Genomic DNA, 21,372 nt, shown 5'->3' on the forward strand with positions numbered 1-21,372 from the left:
AACCGCTTTTGATACACTAACAATGAAGTAAAGTTTTCCTTTTTTGAATGGGGAGTCATGGCTATTTCTGCAGGAGTAGGTGTGGTAGACCAACTGAATGGGGAATCATGGCTATTTCTGCAGGAGTAGGTGTGGTAGACCAACTGAATGGAGAGTCATGGCTATTTCTGCGGGAGTAGGTGTGGTAGACCAACTGAATGGAGAGTCATGGCTATTTCTGCAGGAGTAGGTGTGGTAGACCAACTGAATGCAAATCTACGTTTCCACGTGTGAATGGTTCCTTATCTCGGCACACGACGTATTTAAGAATGCGCTTGCCACTGCAAAGATGCACATACGACTCTGTATATCTTCATATTGGCTTTATGACCGAATTCGTTGAAAACACCTTCGAAAAATTGCCCCTCCACTTCCAATCAACTACTACAGTGGGCGATTTATTAAACGTCTATCAAGAAAAGAAGCAAACAATGAGTATGTTAATAATTATAAGGCTATCACAATTAAAATGATAACCATATGGTAGTAGGCAGACAATCGGTTGTGTTTTGCGAGCAAATACATTTATTAAATAATATATAAATGGAATAAAGCTCCTTAAAAATTCCCACGGAGGTCTGATTTGAATGACAGCTAGCTGAACCAATAAGACAACATAGTTACCATTAGAATTAACTTAGTTTTTTGTTAGCTAGCCTGGTCGAGACCAGGCTAGGTGCAGAGAATAAATCCCCATGGTAACTTATGTGCCATCTCTTTTGTGAAACCAAGTCAAGGCTAAATTCATCCAGGATAACCAAAAAATCCCAGCTTAATCCCTTATCTAGGTTTTGTGAAATACCCTTCTGGGCTACCAAACACTAACACAATGAGCTGCCGTTTGTCTCCTAGTTCTCAATGACACAGATCACAGGCTGGTGGTATTTTAGAGTTGTTTTTACAGTAAGTCTTCCATAAATAGATCAAGGCCCATAATGCATAATGCTGCAAACAGTTGAACTTTCTGTGTCACTGTGACAGACAGGGACAACGTGCTGTATACGCTGCAATTCTACACGTGTTTGTAGGTGATTTGTGTGATTTCACAGTCGGCGACTAACTTTCCAAAGTCGGACAGAAATCATGGGAGTTGTACTGGAGTCGCGGCGCGCTCCCGTCAACTAGATCGTTTAGTGTGAGGTGCCAATCTTAGCGGTTTTAAGTCAGTCGGAGTCAGTCTTAATCTAGTTTTGCCGTTACAACAATATCAAACATGTTGGATAATATCGCAAGTCTTTTAGTCATGGCTCATGCAAATAGTGACATGAACAATGTAAAACCAATAGTGACCTCGGCTCCAACACCAAACAGGAATGGACAAAGGCGACAGCTTGCCTATTTGGGTTTCATATTATCATCTTTGCCACAGGTGCATTAATCAAGCATCATGCAGTCTGCATTCATAATCTAGGTGCTTGATTTTATTCACCTGTGGCAAGGGACCTGATGAAACCCATGAATATGATAATTTGCTATTTAGTTTCTTATAAATTATTAGTTGGTTATTCCACATGACAGAACAACTCTATATCGGTTAGGGATGTCACACATGAAACAATGCTGCAGAAACACAAAAACATTACTTTGATATGAGTAGGTTATCGTTTGAGTTCCTGTTGATATCTATTGCACGATGGGAAATAGTTTACAGGAATCTAGTTGCAGTCTTGTAATCAGTGACCCTGCAAGATCCCTAGTCGTTGCAAAATCATAAGTCTTTGATTTTGAGGGCTTAAAGTGTGTGTGTGTGTGTGTGTGTGTGTGTAGGTGTGTGTGTAGGTGTGTGTGTGTGTGTGTGTAGGTGTGTGTAGGTGTGTAGGTGTGTGTGTGTGTGTGTGTGTCTGTCTGTCTGTCTGTCTGTCTGTCTGTCTGTGTGTGTGTTTGTGCATCCCATCCCTCTATGTGCATACGGCCTCTCTCCTCGGTCCTCCAGCTCGTGCCCCAGAAATCGGTCAAAGCTCGACGTCATCGAGGACGTCTCATTTATCTCATTACAACCAGAGGAGGTCAGAACGAGGAGAAAGGAAGAGGAGAGACTTTGTTTATCGTTGTTTAGTGTGGACGCTTTTATCGTTATCGTTCTTGGTGTGAATGACCCTTTAGTCACCTCCACCTGGGATCAAAGGCACACCAACAAAACACTGTTCCTAAACAACCCAGCACACCAACAAAACACTGTTCCTAAGCAACCCAGCATACCAACAAAACGCTGTTTCTAAGCAACCCAGCACACCAACAAAACACTGTTCCTAAGCAACCCAGCACTTCTTGTCTCCTTTAGAGAGTAAAAATCCTGCCACACATTTGTTCAGGCTAATTCTAATTAGTACAACTTTTAAGCCAGGTGCATCAGCTAATCAGTGATCCTAATTAGTATAACTTTTAAGCCAGGTGCATCAGCTAACCAGGTGGATCAGATAACTAGCGAGGTATGTTGCGCTCAAAGCCAGGCTATGCTGTGACACGAAAGTGGATCTGTTTTAGTGTCGCTATATCACCATGGTATCTTATGCTGTCAACCAAACCTGGTCGGGAGGAGGTTATGTGATAAGTTATAGCTCAAATCGTGTAATCTACCGCACACTGACCAATCAATTGTCTTAAAAACGAAGTTCTCTCACGTGTAGGATTCTGTCATATATCTTACAGGTGGAGCTCCGCCTCTACTAACATTTTGGATCTCGAGTCATCAACCATCCGTGTGTTGGCCCTCCTCTCACCCATCTCACCTGAAGTCCCATCCTCGACTGCCCTATTACTGTCCCCCTATCTGGATTCCTGGCCCGTACAGCCTAGTGACCCATCACCTGCCTATGACAATTCTGCCCCGGATTCCTGGCCCGTCTGCCGACCACCACATGCCCCTTGACAACTCCCTTCCCCTGGACAAATCCAACGCTGGACTATTTGAACTTTGTCACTAAATCAGGAATGATAAATTACCATACCAGATACGTAATCATCCCACCTCTTGTAACTTTCAGCTCAAGTGCTTTTAACACCATGTCTTATTCTCTACACCTGACTATCATATGCATTTGTCATGTATACAGACCTTACTGTCCTGTACTGACCCTAGGCAGATGGGTCAGGCCCTTGAGTCGTGGATCTGCTCGAGGTTTCTTCCTATATATATCTCCAATTCTAGGGAGTTTTTCCCCTGTTACCCTGTTACCCCTGGGCCTCACTATTGCATTCTACTGCCCCTGTTACCCCTGTTACCCCGGTTACCCATGGGCCTCTCTTGCTTTTCTTTTCTTCCCTTCTTTCTCTGACTGCCTACATCCTGTAAAGCGCCATGATACATGTGTAATGTTTTGGTGCTCTATAAGCACAATAAATTGAAATTGAAATAGATTAAGCTTATAAGCTCATGAATGCGAAGTAATTGTTTTTTTTAAATAGAGGTCTTGTGCGTCTCCAAGTTTCAATTGACCAACGCCATCCCAACACCAAGAACGCCAAGACAGATCTGAGCTGAAAGCCTAGTTTGACAAATATATCACATAACTGCAATCGTAGTAGTATCCTTAACGTATACCCTGAGTCAAGGCTTTGTCAAGCCTCGACATGTCTACATAGCCTAGATATGTCTAGCGTGCTTCGTAGTATACCCCACAGGTGCATCAGCTAACCAGGTGATCAGTGAAGTGTTCACTGTTGGGGGCTACTTCCTGTAAAGAGTCAGTCACTTCATGTTAAGTCACGCCCACAGTTTGGAGTCTGCTTATTATTAGTACCTTTGTGAAGTCTGAAACTAAATATTGATATTGGTTATGCAACAAATTACTTCAAAACAACCTGTTTGCAAGGAAACCATGTCAAGAGTGTGGAACACAACTTAGAACCGTGTCAATTAGAACCGTGTCACTGAGAATGTGGAACACAACGTAGAACAGTGTCACTGAGAATGTGGAACACCAGGTAGAACCGTGTCACTGAGAATGTGGAACACCACGTAGAACTGTGTAGAACCGTCACTGAGAATGTGGAACACCATGTAGAACCGTGTGACAGATGACTGATTTCTGTTGGCCGCTGCACCCGGTGGACCGATGACCACTTCCTGCAGACAGTCAGTAGTTTCCCCCCGGGAGCTCTGTGTGTGTGTGTGTGAGAGTGCATGAGTGTGTGTGAGTGCGTGAGTGTGTGTGTGTGAGTGCATGATGAGTGTGTGTGAGTGTGATGCATGAGTGTGTGTGAGTGCATGTGTGAGTGCATGAGTAGTGTGTGTGTGTGCATGAAGTGTGTGTGTGTGTGTGTGAGTGCATGAATGTGTGTGTGTGCATGAGTGTGTGTGTGTGAGTGCATGAGTGTGTGTGTGTGTGTGTACATAAGAGTAATAATAATGCATTGAAGAATGTGTGTGTAATAATGTGCAAGTGTGTGTGTGTAAAATAAATGAAGTGCACGGGGTAATATGTGTGTGATGCCAACGAGTGTGCGCGATGAGTGTGTGATGTGTGTGTGTGAAGTACGTGAGTGTGTGTGTGATTGCATAAGTGATGTAAGATGCAACGAGTGTGTGAGTGTGTGTGAGATACATGAGTGTGTGTGAAGGTGCATGCCAATATGTGTGTGCATGGGTGTGTGTGTGTGTGTGTGAGTGTATGAGTGTGTGTGAGTGCATGAGTGTGTGTGAGTGCGTGAGTATGTGTGAGTGAGTGCATGAGTGTGTTCGAGTGTGTGTGAGTGCATGAGTGTGTGTTGAGATGTGAGATTGACCTCTGACCCTCAGCTCTGCCCCCTGCCCCCTGCTCCGGTCCTCTGCTCTGTCCATAGAGCCGTGTTCTGTGTGTGTGTGTGTGCGCGTGTGTGTGTGTGCGTGTGTGAGCGCAGCGCTGCTGCTTGTGTGTGCGCCACCAGCTGTTCCAGGCGAGAGTGTGTGTCCATCTGCGCCTGCGCTCGGGGAGTGTGTGTGTTCAGCATGCCACCCTGTCCGTGCGTTCTAGTCGTGTGTGTGGTGTGTGTGTGCTGAGCATGGCGCCCTGCGCATGTGTTCTGATTGAGTGTGTGTTGTGCGCTGTGCCCTCGTCTGCCTATGCGGCGGTGTGTAGCGTGTGTGTGGTGCTGGGAGGCGTTCCCCTCGCGTCTCTTGGCCCGCGGTGTGTGTACCAGGTGTTTGCGGCAGGTGTAGGCGTCCTTGAAGCGCATGGAACACAGGGGGCAGCTGTGTAGGCGGAGCTGGGTGTGGACGCGCTGGTGGTTCTTCAGGGTTCCGTCGTTGTTGAAGCGCTTGCCGCAGCGCTGGCAGGCGTACGGCTTCTCGCCCGTGTGGATGAGCATGTGCACGCGCAGGCGCGACCGGTGCACGAACTGCTTCCCGCACTGTTGGCATGGAAACGACACCGCGCACCGCCCTCCGCCGGCCTGGCCCCGGCCCACTGCCGGCCCACCCACGGGGTTGCCATGACGCTGTGCCGTGAGGAGAGGGCGTGGTCTGGCTAAGGGATTGTGGGTAAACGGAGCAGCACCCGTGGGGTGGGGGGGTCGGACATCTATGGGGTGGGGGGGTCGGAGCGTGGGGTGGGGGGCTGTTGGTGAGGTCTGGCGGTGGGAGGCGTTTGTTATGGCGCCCCCTGCTGAGGGGAGGTCAACTGTGCGAGCAGTAGAGCAGTCCAGATGATGCTCCGCAAACACCACCGTCTCCACGGCAACGGTGTCTGGAGGTGGGGCTTGGATGGGGGTCGCTTCCATGGCGACCGGGTGAAGTTCTGAGAATAGTACCATCTCCTCTGACTCCATTTTGATGGTTCTCGTGAGGAGGAGCTCTGTCTTGACATCAGCTCCGCTGCTCTGCTGTGATTGGCTGTTGGGCTCAGGGGCGTCGTCGGCCCACTCGGTCTTCACGCTGACGCAGGTAGGGGGCGCTGCAGGCTCTGGTGTCGGGGTCTGCTCATCACTCTTAAAGCCCAGCGCAGACGCACAGCTCAGGGACTGGTTCCGCTGGTTCTGCTGGTTCTGCAGCTGGTTCTGCGGGTCCACTGCGGTTCCGGAGTTCTGGTCCAGGTGATGCGTCCAGTCGGCCCACTCCTCCCCAGTCGGAGAGTTCCCTACACACACACACACACACACGTAAGATAGCAACTCAAAACACACACACACACACACACACACACGTCAGAGAGCAGCTCAAAAAACACACACACACACACACACGTAAGATAGCAACTCATCACACACGTCAGAGAGCACAGAGCAGCTCAAAAACACACACACACACACACACACACACACACACTATAGCTTTGACTTTTGTCCAAAAATCATATTCGAAGTTAGTTTGTTTATTAATATTAAAATTTGAATATATTCAAATATGTATTAATAATATTTGAACCATTAAATGTCTTCAGTAAGACCGATATTGGTATCAAACTTAAGTTCTATATGTTCTGTCCACCAGAGGGCAGTGTATCAGTCAATGTCAATACCCAAAGTCAAAGTCAAAGTCAAAGTCTGCTTTATTGTCAATTTCTTCACATGTCAAGACATACAAAAAGATCGAAATTGCGTTTCCTACTATCCCACGGTGGAGACAAGACATATTTTACCAATTAGGTCCACAGACAAACATAACATTCAAGTAAACAATATAAAAAGTAAAAATAAGAAGGCACATACAATGAAGAAATAAGAGCAGCAAAATTTGGTAGAAATTGTGCAATTGTGCATACAGTAGACAGTCAATATAATAGTGCAAAAGTCAGGCCAATAAATGGCTGAGGTAGTTTTGTTTGACCTAAGTATGCAAGTGGCATAGTGGTGCAAGTTATGTAAGAGCAGCAGAAGTGTGTTCAGAAGTGTTCAGGACAACAGGACAAACAACAACAAGTTGCAAGTGTGCAAGTGTACAAATGGAGTAGTGCAAGGCAGCCATTTTGGGTCTAAAAGTCCAGGATGTTATGTAGCTGAGGGTGGAGGGGGAGAGAGTTCGGCATCCTAACAGCCTGGTGTATGAAGCTGTTGGTGAGTCTGGTGGTGCTTGGGGAGCGAGGCTTCTGTACCTCTTCCCAGAGGGCAGTAGATCAAACAAATTGTGAGCTGGGGTGACTTGCATCACTCACAATTTTGGTGCCTTGGCTATGGTGAGGTGGGAGGTGTAAATGTCCTTCAGGGAGGGAGAGAAGCACCAATAATCCTTCCAGCTGTGTTCACTATGCGCTGCAGGGCTTTCCTGTTGTATTCAGTGCAGCTTCGCCCCACACAGCGATACAGCTGGAGAGGATGCTCTCAATGGTGCCTCGGTAGAATGTGGTCATGATGGCTGGTGGAGCACTTGCTCGGCCTGAGTTACCGCGAGGAAGTACAGGCGGGCGCTGAGCTTTCTTCGCCAGTGATGCAGTGTTGGTGGTCCAGGAGAGGTCTTCACTGATGTGCACCCCCAGGAATTTGGTGCTGCTCACTCTCTCCACCACAGCACCGTCAATGGTCAGTGGCAGGTGTTGGGTGTGACCTCACGGAAGTCAACAACAATCTCCTTGGTCTTGCTGACGTTCAGCAGGAGGTTGTTGTCCCTGCACCACGTGGGTCAGAAGGTCGACCTCCAACCTGTATTGAGTCTCGCCGCCCTTGGTGATGAGACCCACCAGAGTTGTGTCATCAGCAAATTTCACTATGTGGTTGTTGCTGTAGGTTGCAGTGCAGTCATGTGTCAGCAGGGTGAAGAGCAGCAGACTGAGCACGCAGGCCTTGGGGGCCCCGTGCTCAGTGTGATGCTGCTTGAGATATTGTTGCCAACACGCATTTTCACTTGAGGCCTCTGACAGAGGAAGTCCAGTAGCCAGTTGCAGAGGTAGGTACTGAGTCTCAGTTTGTCAAGTTTGCAGATGAGTTGTTGTGGTATTATGGTGTTGAATGCAGAACTGAAGTCTATAAACAGCAATCTCGCATATGAGTCTCTTTTTTCCAGGTGGGTGAGGGCTGGGTGGAGGGCAGAAGGGCGTGTGTTAAAATTGTTATTATTGAGCATAGGGCTGTCCACCAGAGGGCAGTATATCAGTCAATGTCAATAGACTACATGCACGAAAGGCTGAGTATTTATGCATGTGTTAAAATTGTTATTATTGAGCATAGGGCTGGGCGATAAAACGATAGCAATATGTATCGCAATAGACATGTAATCGATATCAATAAAAAATACGTTCGATAGAACATTCATAATTAAAAGCAACACACACCTCCTGCCTTACGTTGTCCATAAATAAATAGGCTAAATATATCTTGCATTGTAGTAGTAGTCGATATAGTAGGCGATAGAAGTAGGCCTACCTCAACACAGACTCCTTGCCCCATACACTCTCTCTCTCTCCTCAGCATGCACATGTAATCCAAACATTAATCGTACAAGATGACTGGCTAAATTGCTATTAAATCCGGTTAGCATCACGAATGCTGCACGAATTTGTTTAAAACTGTTGCATTCAAATTGACTGCTAAGTTCTAATCATCTCAATCCCGATGCAAATGGAAAAGTATTTTCCAAGACTCAAACGGGCCTGTCCCAAGGAGAAAAAGTATTCATTTGAAACTTAAACACACGTAGGGAAACTGAACAGTCTAACCAGACTATGATACACTAGCAAATTAAGCTAACGTTACTTTGTTTACAATATTTCCAGGCTTCAACCAGTGCTGCTTTTAATTCAGACTTATCTGCACATTTATTTATTTGAGTGTTTTTAATGATTGTGATGCCATTTCTTTTCCCTGTTTGCTTTGATTGATAACTGAGGTGATTAAAATCAGAGGAAGGTTAAGTTTAAAATAAAAGTGTCTATTATGTCTATGTGTGAGCTCACTAAGCGCGAACCAGCCAGGATGCTAACTTCACCTACAGGAGCCCAGATGGCCAATAATAGCCTTGCTAATGAGCTCGCCATTTCACTTCACCAGGCGTGAAAAAAACCTCAGAATCTGAATTGAAAATAACGTTTACAACCAAATACATTTATAGAAATGATCTGCATAGGCTACAGGTTTGAATATTAAGAGATCGAATGAATATTTGAATATCTTTAATTTTAAAAATAATCGAATTATATTCGAATAACGAAGTTCGGAGTCAAAGCCCTAGTTAGCAGGTGTTAGCATTTTCAGTAGGATGGTGTGTGTGTGACATACTGATTCTTATGTTAGCAGAGCATGTTAGCAGGTGTTGGCAGAGCATGTTAGCAGGTGTTAGCATTTCAGTAGGATGGTGTGTGTGTGACAGGTACCATGATTCTGAGACAGAGAAGAAATAGACTTGAGAGCCAATTTGAACCAGTTTCCTGTTGGTCATCAAACCTTAAGACCAGGCTGGTTTTAATAGAATCTTGAGACCAGGCTGGTGTCAGTAGAACCTTGAGATATGGTCTGTTTCAGCAGAACCTTGAGACCAGGCTGGTTTCAGTAGAACCTTGAGACCAGGCTGTTTTCAATAGAACCTTGAGACCAGGCTGGTTTCAGTAGAACCTTGAGACCAGGCTAGTTTCAGAACCTTGAGATATGGTCTGTTTCAGCAGAACCTTGGGACCTTGAGACCAAGCTGGTTTCAGTAGAACCTTGAGATCTGGTCTGTTTCAATAGAACCTTGAGACCCGGCTGGTTTCAGTAGAACTTTGAGACCAGGCTGGTTTCAGCAGAACCTTCAGATATGGTCTGTTTCAGAAGAACCTTGAGACCAGGCTGGTTTCAGTAGAAACTTTGAGATCTGGTCTGTTTCAGAAGAACCTTGAGACCAGGCTGGTGTCAGTAGAACCTTGAGACCTGGCTCATTTCGTTATGTGTTATCTGCAGGTCGAGGGGCGGGTCTCTGGTGAAGTGTGGTCAGTTTGACGGACTGGTGGAGTTGGCCACCATCTGCGCCCTGTGCAACGACTCATCACTGGACTACAACGAGGTACACACACACACACCCCACACACACACACACACACACACATACACATACACAGCCTGACTCTTTCTCTCTCTGGGGAGGCCACTGTACACACACACACACACACACTCAGCCTGGCTCTCTCTCCCTGTGTGTGTCCAGTCTAAGGGCATCTATGAGAAGGTGGGGGAGGCCACTGAGACTGCCCTCTGCTGCCTGGTGGAGAAGATGAACGTCTTCAACACGGAGGTGCGCGGCCTGTCCAAGGTGGAGAGAGCCAACGCCTGCTGCTCTGTAAGTAGACGCACGCACGCACGCACGCACACACATGCACACATGCACACATGCACACACATGCACGCACACACACACGCACAGGTGTTGTGCACTGACATCGCTGCCCTGAACACACACACACACAGGCGTTGTGCACTGACATTGCTGCTGTCTGGTGTTGTATTGTCCAGGTGGTCAAGCAGCTGATGCGTAAGGAGTTCACTCTGGAGTTCTCTCGGGACAGGAAGTCCATGTCCGTCTACTGCGCCCCCGCCAAGGCCTCCAAAGCCCCCATCGGAAACAAGATGTTCATCAAGGTCAGACCTCACGCGGACGGACACACACACACACACACACACACACACACACACACACACACACACACACACACCACACAAGATGTTCATCAAGGTTCTTCTGCCCTCCCTCTCCTCTGCCCAATAGGGTGCTCCAGAGGGCGTGATTGACAGGTGTGCGTACGTGCGTGTGGGCACCACGCGTGTTCCACTGACCGGCCCGGTGAAGGACAAGCTGCTGGCCGTCATCACGTTTATACGGTGACGATGAAAAGAGAAGTGGCGTCTCGTCTTCATTTCTTTATTCGCGTTTAGACGAGCATTCTGAGGGGGAAATCTTTGTTTATATGAAGACGCAAGAGTATGTGATATTCGATTGGAGATGCATTCCAAACCGCTGGGTGGTGGTGTGATAGAACCCCGGTACGTCCCGCGCAGACATTCTAATTTGACAGTTATTTGGTTTAGCCGTTTTAGGCCGGAGACGCAACCGAATTCGCCTTCAAAACTCTACACTCTGGAAGGAGTCTTCAGATGTTTGCGTCTTCAAGCCCTGATGGCGGGGTCGCCGTGTAAACAAAAGGCACTTATGATAAAATATTTTGTTGTCTTCCTTCGCAATCGTTCTCGTATAAACGGCCCCTTAAACACACGTAGGGAAACTGAACAGTCTAACCAGACTATGATAAACTAGCTGCTAGCAAATTAAGCTAATGTTACTTTGTTTACAATATTTCCAGGCTTCACCAAGTGCTGCTTTTCATTCAGACTTATCTGCACATTTATTTATTTGAGTGTTTTTCATGATTGTGTTGCCATTTCTTTTCCCTGTTTGCTTTGATTGATAACTGAGGTGATTAAAATCAGAGGAAGGTTAAGTTTAAAATAAAAGTGTCTATTATGTCTATGTGTGAGCTCACTAAGCGTGAACCAGCCAGGATGCTAACGTCACCTACAGGAGCCCAGATGGCCAATAATAGCCTTGCTAATGAGCTCGCCATTTCACTTCACCAGGCGTGAAAAAAACCTCAGAATCTGAATTGAAAACAACGTTTACAACCAAATACATTTATAGAAATCATCTCCATAGGCTACAGGTTTGAATATTAAGAGATCCCTAAAATTCGTTCGAATATCTTTAATTTTAAAAATAATCGAATTATATTCGAATAACGAAGTTCGGAGTCAAAGCCCTAACACACACACACACACACACGTCAGACAGCAGCTCAACACACACACACACACACGTCAGAAAGCAGCTCAACATACATACACACACACGTCGGACAGCAGCTCAACACACACACACACACACACGTCAGAAAGCAGCTCAACATACATACACACACACGTCAGACAGCAGCTCAACACACACACGTCAGACAGTAGCTCTTCACACACACACACACACACACACACACACACACACCGTCAGACAGCAGCTCAACACATACACACGTCAGACAGTAGCTCTTCACACACACACACACACACACACACACACACACACACACACACACACAGACACACACACACACACACACAGCCTGACCTGGGAGTTTTTACCCACAGTAAAATGTTGTGTTTAAGTGAGGTCTGTACATGCTACAAAAGTCAGTCTGTGCGCTGGATGATTTAGCAGCTTAGCGCCGGTGATGTGTTTATGTCTAGAATGTAGATCAACTACATACCGACCAGGTCACTGTGTGTTCACAGGTCACGGCTGAAGTAACCTTGAGCAAGGCACCTAACCCCTCACTGCTCCCCGAGCGCCGCTGCGCCGGTGCTTCATTAGTGTGTGCTTCACCTCACTGTGTGTTCACTGTGTACTGAGTGTGTTTCACTAATATAATATATATACTTACTTATTCAATGTGAGTCTAGAATGTATATGTTTGTAACTACATAGCAATGTGGATTGTGCTACAAAACCATCCACATCTTTAGCACCAGGGCAATAAAGTGAACTACAGCCCTGCTTTGAGGGTGAAAATGACTTAATGGTGTGTTTTCTGCTATCATTAATAACAACATGCAGTTAATCATTTGAGGTAGGCTACACAGACACGTGTCCAGAAAATGTCAAATGCTTAGCCTGCTCGTGAAACTACCCATTACAGGCGGCTGAAGGGGGCGTAGGCTGTAAACCTGCCGTTACCGTAACCGTAAGTACTCACCGGCCCAGAGGAGAACTTACCGGCTGTGTCCGGAGGAATTCCGCCGGTGATTTCCCCCAGCTTGCACCGGAGCAGCTGATTCTCGCGGCGTACCTGAGTGCTCTCCAGGTCGTACTGGATCACCGTGGCTCTCACGAGCTCCATGACCTCCTCCACGGCCGCCACGAGCCGTTGGCTGAGGCACGAGGCGGAGAGCAGCTGGTGACTGCTCATTTTACACGGTCGGCTGCAACAAAACAACACCGATACTCCTTCAATGCTGCTAGTTTGTTGTTGATGTTCTTCTTCTACACCGCCACCGAGGAAACAGCAACTGTATACAAGCATGCTTCCACCTCGTGGACAACATTGGAACTGCATTAACTCGTTTTCTTTACTTCTCATAAGTGCCTCGCGTCTACTAGATAGATACTTTATTGATCCCCAAAGGGAAATTCAGGAGGTTTCAGTAGCATACAGACATCACACACAACATGCACTTACAGCAGAAATGGTAAACATAAGTATAAGTATAAACATATAACTAAACTCCACTGTACAATAAAGACAGTAGAAGATAAGAAAACTAACAAAACTAAATACTAAATATACTATATAAATTAAATTTAAAAAGTCCAATGTGCTTGAGGGTGATCAAGCATAAGACGCTTGTAGTGACAGGGCTGGGACTGGTAAGGTGCTCAAGTTAGTGAGTGTCATGGTGAAGGTGCAAAAAGTAGTCCAACATTAGTCCAACAGTGCAAGAGTGCAAGAATAAGGTCTAGAGACCAGCATAAATAATATGAACAAATAGGAGAGTAAAGTATAATGTAGACAAGGTAGAATAAAAAAAACTATGTCAGTGCAAGAACAGGTTGAGGTAATGGGGTTATAGCCATTCATTCATTCAGTATTGTAGCAGAAGCTGTAGCTGACCGCAGCCATTGATCATTGTGAGCCATTGTGCTAATATAGCATGAAAAACAGTGTAGCAGTAAAACAGTAGTGACAACATTAGGCTGTGGACATTAGTAAAACAGTAGTAAAACAGTAGTAAAGCAGTAGTGGGCAGTCAGTACTCAAACATGGAGAGGGTGGAGAGGCAGACAGACTAAGCAGAGAAGTCTATCTCTCCTCTTCCCTTTAGTGAAGAATTGAACAGTTCAATGGCCCTGGGGACAAATGACTTCCTCAGCCTTTCAGTTGTGCATGGCCAGGGCTCTCAAGTTTTGAAGTTTGCAAGGAGTGAGACTTTGTTTCTCAGGGGGGAGGGGGCGTGGCATTGGCACAGTGCCACGCCCCCTCTCCCCTGATCGAAGTACATGAAAGTCCTACGTCTGCTTGAACTACTCGTGGCGCCACACCCCCTCCCCCGATCAACAGACCCACCCTCCCCATGTCCCATCAGAGAGCACAAATTCCATTATTTCAAACACACTGTTTTATTTATTCTAGAACCCTATAGTAAATAATAATAAATAATAATAACATAAATTATAATGATAATTTCACCCAAATGGGCCCTTTGAACAGCAGTGGCTCATTCTGCTCGATCTAAACAAACAAATGAGAAAAAGCACATTTAGCCCCAAAATGGTCTCTTGAACAGTGGTGGTTCTGTCCGTGTGTGTGTGTGTGTTTATGAGTGATGTTTGTGTGTTGTAAGTGTTTGTGGCAGATTTTGATGCCTTGATGACTGATACTGGGGGCTCCCATTTAAAGCACTGTGGTTCAATGTCCATTTTTCAGTAATGAGGCCATCCTTAAAAATATTCTTGTTTGCAGTAACAGCCATTTTTTTTTTCAAGATTTAAAGTAAAAAAAAGTACAATTTTGGTCATGGTGATTCACGAGGTATGAATTTAAACAAATGTGCATATTGTGACGAACTGACTGGGTCCTCAACCCATGCCTTCAAGCATCCCTGCAAACCTCAATCTGATGCAGGTTATGTAAACCAGCCTTTCTCAAACTTCTTTGACTCCGAGGCCCAGTCATGGCAGACTTTGGGGTCATAGGGCTCATCTACACGTACCCAACCCCACTCCCTCCAAATCAATCACAATCATTATTATGCCTATATTGTTATACATGCACTTTCACTTAAATGTTTTGTGACATGCACATCAGAGGACTGCTTTACTAATGTAAGATATAATTAGTTTCATTGGTTTTGCTGCATGATGCTTGCATAAGAAAAGAAATACTTCAAAACAGCAACAATTAAATGGGTGCTATTGTTTTGGGATGTTTCCCTCATGCAAGCATCACAGGAAATGGAGAAAAAAAAAAACATGTTTTTAATGAAGTTTAATTTGAATGCCTGAATGTAAGGATTCAGGAAACACAATACCAGCTTTTTGGCGAGCAGATAGGTAAATCACTGATCTGTTGATCTTTAACAGATAGAAAGAAGGCTACAATAACTTTTGGCCACGTTATATTCAAATTTGACTATACAATACTCAGTGCTATACAGTGTATTATACAGTCTCTGCTCTGTTTCTATGGAAGTTCCACAAATCAACGTTGGTCTAGTAAGTGTCGTTAAACAATTAAATAGCATTCAACAGGTTGAAGCGGAGCTTTGATACCAACGTTATCGATTAGTTTCAGTCTCGCGCAGACGCCTGCATTGAATGAACGCTCATACCACCACTTAATTGTATGGCTCCATGTTTAATGACATCGGGATTGCAGAAACGTTTGTTTCTTTTTTTGTCGGTCCGCGGTATCTTGATCAACTGCGCAGCAAATTATCAGACGAAGCACCGGGCCTAATTTCACCCACGACTCCGCGGACCAGCAGTCTCCACGTTGCGGACCCACATCAAAACAAAACTATTTCCTGATTGGTTGAGAAATCCTATTTTCTGATTGGCCGATAGGTTAGTAACTGAACATCAGCTGAGCTGAATGAGCGCACAGACAGCAACGTTGTGTGACACGTTTGTAAAAAATAGGCCTTAGAAATTTCTGTGATTTAGTAGGCCTCTTAATACACAAGAGATTCTACACTATGATTAGAGGATAAGAAGACTTATTGATAGATAGATAGATAGATAGAGATAGATAGATAGATAGATAGCAGGAAGATAATGCTCTACATGTGGCCTACATGTCCCATGAGCCCTCACAGATGAGGGGGCTACATGTCTCATGAGCCTCACAGATGAGGGGCTGGCTTGCTCTGTTCTTGTCCCCAAACTGCATTAAGGAGAATTCGGTGTGATATTGACCTAAAAAGTGCATCAAAACATGATACGAGTGTGAACGTATGTCTCATAGCCCATCTTGCATTGTCCCCTGCACTCAAAAATCGGCTAGTTAGTCGGCACAAACAACTTTTTCAATAGTGGTGCCGGCACGTGGACAACCAATAAATAAATCACTGTTTACACCCATTGTGAGGCTCAATGTATCTCCACACTTGTTGGTAGACTTCGGGGCCTGACATTAAAAGCGAGACTTTGAGAACTTTGAAAAAAGCACTGGTAGTTTTACTTACAAGGCGATTTATACAGAAGTATCTTCAATTTAAAAGTTTAAGCGCAGAAGCCATCTTGAATTTAGTTGCGATAAAGCAGGCAACAGCAAGAATGAACAGGTATGATAAGCGATCAGATTAAAAAGGACTAGTGGAATGCATGGATTCCAGCTGCTGCTACTGAAGAAACCGGAACTACGCATTTCCACCGAATTATTTTTTGGAATCTGATCCCCATCATACCTGTTCATTCTTACCGCTAGTTCGAATTTATCGCGGACTAAATTCAAGATGGCTGCAAACGCGAAACTCGTGGAAGATACTGTCTGTATAAATCGCCTTGTAAGTAAACTACCAGTGCTTTTTTTCAAAGTTCTCAATGTCTCGTTTTAAATGTCAGGGCCCCAGGAAGTCTACCAATGAAGTGTGGAGATACATTGAGCCCTCGTGAAATGGGTGTAAACAGTGATTTATTTGCATTGGTTAGTCCGGATGTCAAGCACCACTGTTGAAAAAAGCTGTTGGTAGCATCGGCCAACTAGCCAGGTTTTGGAGTGCAGGGGAGAAGTCGAGATGGCTATATGTGACATAATGCTCACACCGGTATCATGTTTCAACACACTTTAGGTCAATATCACAATCGAATTCTTCCTTTAAAATGGTGTGTTTAGCAACCAGAATTTTAAAAAATCCCACGGGGTCCTTCCCTACCCTTAAAACTAACCTGACTCCCGCCAGGTGAATTTCATTTCCGTCTAGCTTCACTCACATCCATCTGGTTATGTGAGCATTTGATTGTCAAAGGTCACAAGAGCAGTTTGGTTGACAAAGGGTTTGGCATGATCAAAGGCTAGGGTGAGGATTAAAATGAGTGTAAAAATACATACACTCTGGAATGTTAAAATACATACACTCAATTATCATAAACATAGGACAAAGGACTATCTGGGTAGAAGCCAGATAAATTTGCATTGAGACCAGCATATAATGACTTGATCACTTTTAGTAGTTCACCCAGACAGGAGAGAAGTCCAGAGAGGATGCCAAGGGCAGGCATAGGTTGAACCTTTGAGAACTTTGTGAACCTTTACCATTTTACACTGGAACAAACCACTTTGCTGTATCAATCTGAAGAAGAGAAAGGCTTTTTGTCTTACAGTGTGAAGCAGGGGATTGTTTCAGGGTGTGTATGTTATCTGTATGTAAAGTACATATTGTACACACACACACACATCAGAGAACTGAGAAAAAACAACAGCAGACGCGAGTGAAAGATGACTTGTCTTCCAGGAGTTTATTATAGTGTAGACTCCTCCCCCTTCCTAACACACAGAGCAGACTCCTCCCCCTTCCTAACACAAATTATATAAACAAAACATTTCTCAAAACTGCCTGGAAAACATTACAGTGTAGCGTTCCTACAGTGTAGCGTTCCAACATTACAGTGTAGCGTTCCTACAGTGGACATTCCCACAGTATAAATCTGTCTCTGAATGTGGCGGTTTAGAGTGTTCGCACAGTGTGTTGTATTTGTATATATATAGTGTGTGTGTGTGTGTGTGTAAGTCAGAGGTCACAGCATTGCCCAGGAGCTGGGACATGGATAAGGATTTGGTTCAAGCTCCGAACCAAAGTGCCATGTTCCGAACCGTTTTTTGTTTGGTCAAAATACAGTCACAGTTCTTCCTTTAAAGATTGTATCAGCGATTTCAGGCCCAAAAAAGGCCCAATCATAAATTATCACATTCATCTAATCTTTCCTAACGATTCGGGCTAGCTGCCTGCCATAAGCAGGCCGGCCAAAAAATTAAGGCTCTTGCAGGCAAGCCTAGGCTCTGAGATCTGCACGGGGCCAGCAAACCCACCAAAAGGCAAAAATAAAGTGTTTCAACCAATAACCGAATGAAAGCGCCTTGAGGAGAGTTTTAATTGCACGGGAGGGAGTAGCGAGCTAGCTCTCTGTTTTGTTTGAACATCAACAGAAGTGACGTATCCTCGCTATCGCAGATACAACCTTTAAGGGGCCCTATGTTGAACACAGCCAGAGTTCCCCTTTAAGAGACGTGGTTTTCCAACCTGGTTTCAACCTCCTGTGTGACTGTGTGTGTGTTAGGGCTGTGTGTGTGTGTGTGTATTAGGTGTGTGTGTGTGTGTTAGGTGTGAGTGCGTGTGTGTATTAGGTGTGAGTGCGTGTGTGTGTGTGTGTGTGTGTGTGTGTGTGTGTGTGTGTGTGTTACAGTAGGTATGAGTGTGTTAGGTGTGAGTGTGTGTGTGTGTGTGTTAGGTGTGTGTGTGTGTGTGTGTGTGTGTTAGGTGTGTGTGCGTGTGTGCGTGCGCTGATGACGTCGGAGGTTGCCGATCTGTGAGAAGCTCTTGTGGCAGACGTGGCACTGGTGCGGTCGTTCTCCGGTGTGTGTGCGCATGTGTCGCCGCAGATCAGCTGACTGTGTGAAGCGGCGTCCGCAACACTCGCAGCCGAAGGGACGTCGGTGAGATCCGCTGCGCTGGTGCTGCTGCAGTGCCCCGTGGCCCACACACACCTCGCCACACACACCGCACTGCTGCACCTGAGACGCCGCCACGCGCACACACACACGCTCCGCACGCGAGCGCACACACACACCACCGCCGGACACCTGACCGTCCACACGCCTGCTGCCCCCGGGCGCGCCAGCCTCCGTGTGTGTGCGCGGCGGTGTGTGTGTGTGTGTGTGTGTGTGTGTGTGGGCTGCCAGTGAGGGGGGTGGTGCGTGTGTAAAGGTGTGTGCGGCCGGACGCCCCAAGCGTGGAGGAGTGTGTGTGTGTGTGCTGCAGAGTCTGGAGTCATGGACAGCATGTCCGTCGTGATGGTCACTGTGATGTCGGCCTCCTCGGGCTCTGCTTTGATCTGGGGGTCAGAGGTCAAGGCGTCTCCATGGACACGGCCGGGTAAGCTCTCAGACTCCGGACACCTCAGCGGCTCTTCGATTGGCTCCTCTTTCGCCGTGACCTCTGACCCCTCCCCTCTAAGCCTCTGGCCGCCGCCAGGAGGGGCGGGGCTTATTCTGGGGTCCTGATGAGCTGTAGGCGTCCACTCCACATGCCTGACCGCCGAGACCTCATCAGCAGGGGCCGGACCTGGCGAACAGAGAATAGTCAGGCTGGAGCACTCTGTGAGTGTGTGTGTGTGTGTGTGAGAGAGAGAAAGTCTCTGTGTGTATAACACAGCAGTTAAGCAGCCCTGCTGAAAAAACAGTTATGCTGATAGCTGCTTTTAGCTGGTCTTTGCTGCTTTTAGCTGGTCTTTACTGGCTTTCTTCCAGCTCTTGCTGGTCTTTGCTGGTGTAGCTGGTTGGGCCACCAGCTGGACATGCTGGCGTGACCATCTGAGGAAGCTGCTCATGCTGGTGTGACCAGCCTGTCGTGTGGGATACAGCTGGTGCAAGATGGTCATGCTGGTGACCAGCCTGCCAAGCTGGTCATGCTGGTTTGCTAGAATGACCAACATAAGCTGGCACGGCCAGTTAAACCAGCACTATAGACCAGCAACACCAGCTAAAATGACCAGCTTGAGGGTGGTCCACTAAAGCAAAACCAGCTGAATTGCCATCGTAAGCTGGGTAAACCAGCTGAAAGTATGTTTTCGCAAGAGTTTTGCTAGTCTAGCTGGTCAACCATCATAGGGTGGTCAAACAAGCTGGTCAACCAACTAACCACCTTAAGCTGGTCAGGCTGTTTTTCAGCAGCGATAAGTCAGTGGGACCCCACTGCATCAACAACACTCTCCTGGGACCCCACTGCATCAACAAAACTCTCCTGGGACCCCAAAGCAGCAGGCCGCAGGGCCGTAGTGACCAGCCCACCCCCAGTAAGCTAGTACTGCACCGGTTGTTGTTGATGCAGGCAGCTCACTGCGCCGGGATTAGTGTGTGCTTCACCTCACTTTGTGTTCACTGTGTGCTGAGTGTGTTTCACTAATTCACGGATTGGGATAAATGCAGAGACCAAATTTCCCTCACGGGATCAAAAGAGTAGATATACTTATACATTCCAGACTCCAGATAAACGAGTCCACGACTCAAAAGCAATGTTCATCCCGGCTACAACTCCCCGAACTAACGTTACCCACAGCAGTGCAGTTTATTTCAGTGCCCATCATTTGATAAATAAACTAGCAAAACAACCGTTTCGGTGATAGCATTCGTGTGTCAGGCCGGTCAATCTGAGTGTGGTAGAGTAAGAATGTGGAAGAGTAAGCTAGAGGTCTCAGTTGGCCTTGTGGTAACGGAGCGACTCTTATTGATTTCTCTAGCGCGAGTTGAATTGAAATGGTCTGTTAATAGATGCCATCCTCTGATAAATAATCGGGTAATTGTGTGCCACGTGTGGATGAGTGCCGAAGTCGTGAGGCTTTACCGAATAAGTCCGTCTTGGCGAGCAGCACGGCGTCTCGCAGCTGTCTCCGGAGACTGTCGTTCTCTCGGCGAGTCCGCGCCGTTTCCTCGAGGTACTCGGACACTGTGTCCTCCACCACATCCAAAATCTCGCGCACCACCTCCCCTAACCGCTCCGTCAGATACGCGTTCAACAGCTGGAGTTTGGTCATTTTCAATACAACAAAAAGACTAATAAAAGAGACCGTGTATTACACAGATGCCCGGCAGATCACACACAGCCCTGTGCTGAAGGACTGTGTTGACAGACGCAGTTTCTGCTTCCGCTTCTTCGTTCCTCGGTGGTACACTAAGAAAGGGCAGTGATTGTATACTGCCACCTTTCAAACAGGAGTGGAACTGCGTTCTCTGCAGGCAAGCTCCATACGCTGCAATCAAGTATGCTGTTTCTCAAAGGATTCGTGCTTGGAAGAACGAGCCCTGCCGAGTCACATCGTTTAAAGACGAGGCAAGGCTTCTTCTTAGCATCACACACTTAACACACAGACTAGCGAGTGTGCAGGAAGCTGCAGGTGTGTGTTATTGAAAATCATGCCTCTTGCCCACTTATTTTTGGAAAACAAATGCAAGTCAATCTCACACGTCCAATTATACATGTTTGATTAATTTGCCAATAGGAACCATAGAGCAGCAACTATTAAGCAAAATCGTAAAGAGAAAAGTGTAATATTTAGCTCAGCTCTTATTAGAAAAAAATGAAATACCCTTTCTAAATGCCTTATAACAATTAGGCTACTGTGTGAGAGTTCAAAGTTGTCAAAATGATTTGAGCCCATATTTCATTTAGGTTCCTTTACATAGTGACAATAACACAATGTTT

General features: G+C 46.2%; 2 protein-coding genes across 2 annotated transcripts; both read right to left on the reverse strand.

The window, feature by feature from the left end:
• Window positions 1-3,940: 3,940 nt before the first annotated feature.
• Window positions 3,941-12,920, reverse strand: LOC125287226 (zinc finger protein 467-like). The gene is made up of 3 exons (XM_048232787.1): window positions 12,674-12,920; window positions 5,069-6,092; window positions 3,941-4,019 (listed from the first exon to the last, which is right to left on the reverse strand). The coding sequence occupies exons 1-3, from the start codon at window positions 12,864-12,866 to the stop codon at window positions 3,941-3,943; spliced, it is 1,296 nt and encodes a 431-aa protein (XP_048088744.1). The 5' UTR covers window positions 12,867-12,920.
• Window positions 12,921-15,746: 2,826 nt separating this feature from the next.
• LOC125287227 lies at window positions 15,747-20,815 on the reverse strand. Its single transcript, XM_048232788.1, has 4 exons — window positions 20,515-20,815; window positions 18,852-19,236; window positions 18,511-18,686; window positions 15,747-15,871 (listed from the first exon to the last, which is right to left on the reverse strand). The coding sequence occupies exons 1-4, from the start codon at window positions 20,702-20,704 to the stop codon at window positions 15,747-15,749; spliced, it is 876 nt and encodes a 291-aa protein (XP_048088745.1). The 5' UTR covers window positions 20,705-20,815.
• Between the last annotated feature and the right edge of the window lie 557 nt (window positions 20,816-21,372).

The sequence above is a fragment of the Alosa alosa genome, chromosome 22 (genome assembly GCF_017589495.1).
Source record: "Alosa alosa isolate M-15738 ecotype Scorff River chromosome 22, AALO_Geno_1.1, whole genome shotgun sequence".
In the NCBI taxonomy this organism is placed as follows: Eukaryota; Metazoa; Chordata; class Actinopteri; order Clupeiformes; family Clupeidae; genus Alosa; species Alosa alosa.

Bases quoted from the DNA above. Each gene is read 5' to 3' on its own strand.
- LOC125287226 (XM_048232787.1), bottom strand. From the start codon at position 12,866: ATGAGCAGTCACCAGCTGCTCTCCGCCTCGTGCCTCAGCCAACGGCTC. The intron at 6,093-12,673 runs GTAAGTTCTCCT...GTGTGTGTGTAG, and splicing joins AATTCCTCCGGACACAGCCG to GGAACTCTCCGACTGGGGAG. The intron at 4,020-5,068 runs GCACAGCGCACA...CCACATTCTCAG, and splicing joins CGCCGCATAGGCAGACGAGG to TGACGGTTCTACACAGTTCT.
- LOC125287227 (XM_048232788.1), bottom strand. From the start codon at position 20,704: ATGACCAAACTCCAGCTGTTGAACGCGTATCTGACGGAGCGGTTAGGG. The intron at 18,687-18,851 runs GCAGCCCACACA...GCGGCGTCTCAG, and splicing joins ACGCACCACCCCCCTCACTG to GTGCAGCAGTGCGGTGTGTG. The intron at 15,872-18,510 runs GTGCCACGTCTG...TGCACTTTTTAG, and splicing joins ACCGGAGAACGACCGCACCA to GTCAATATCACACCGAATTC.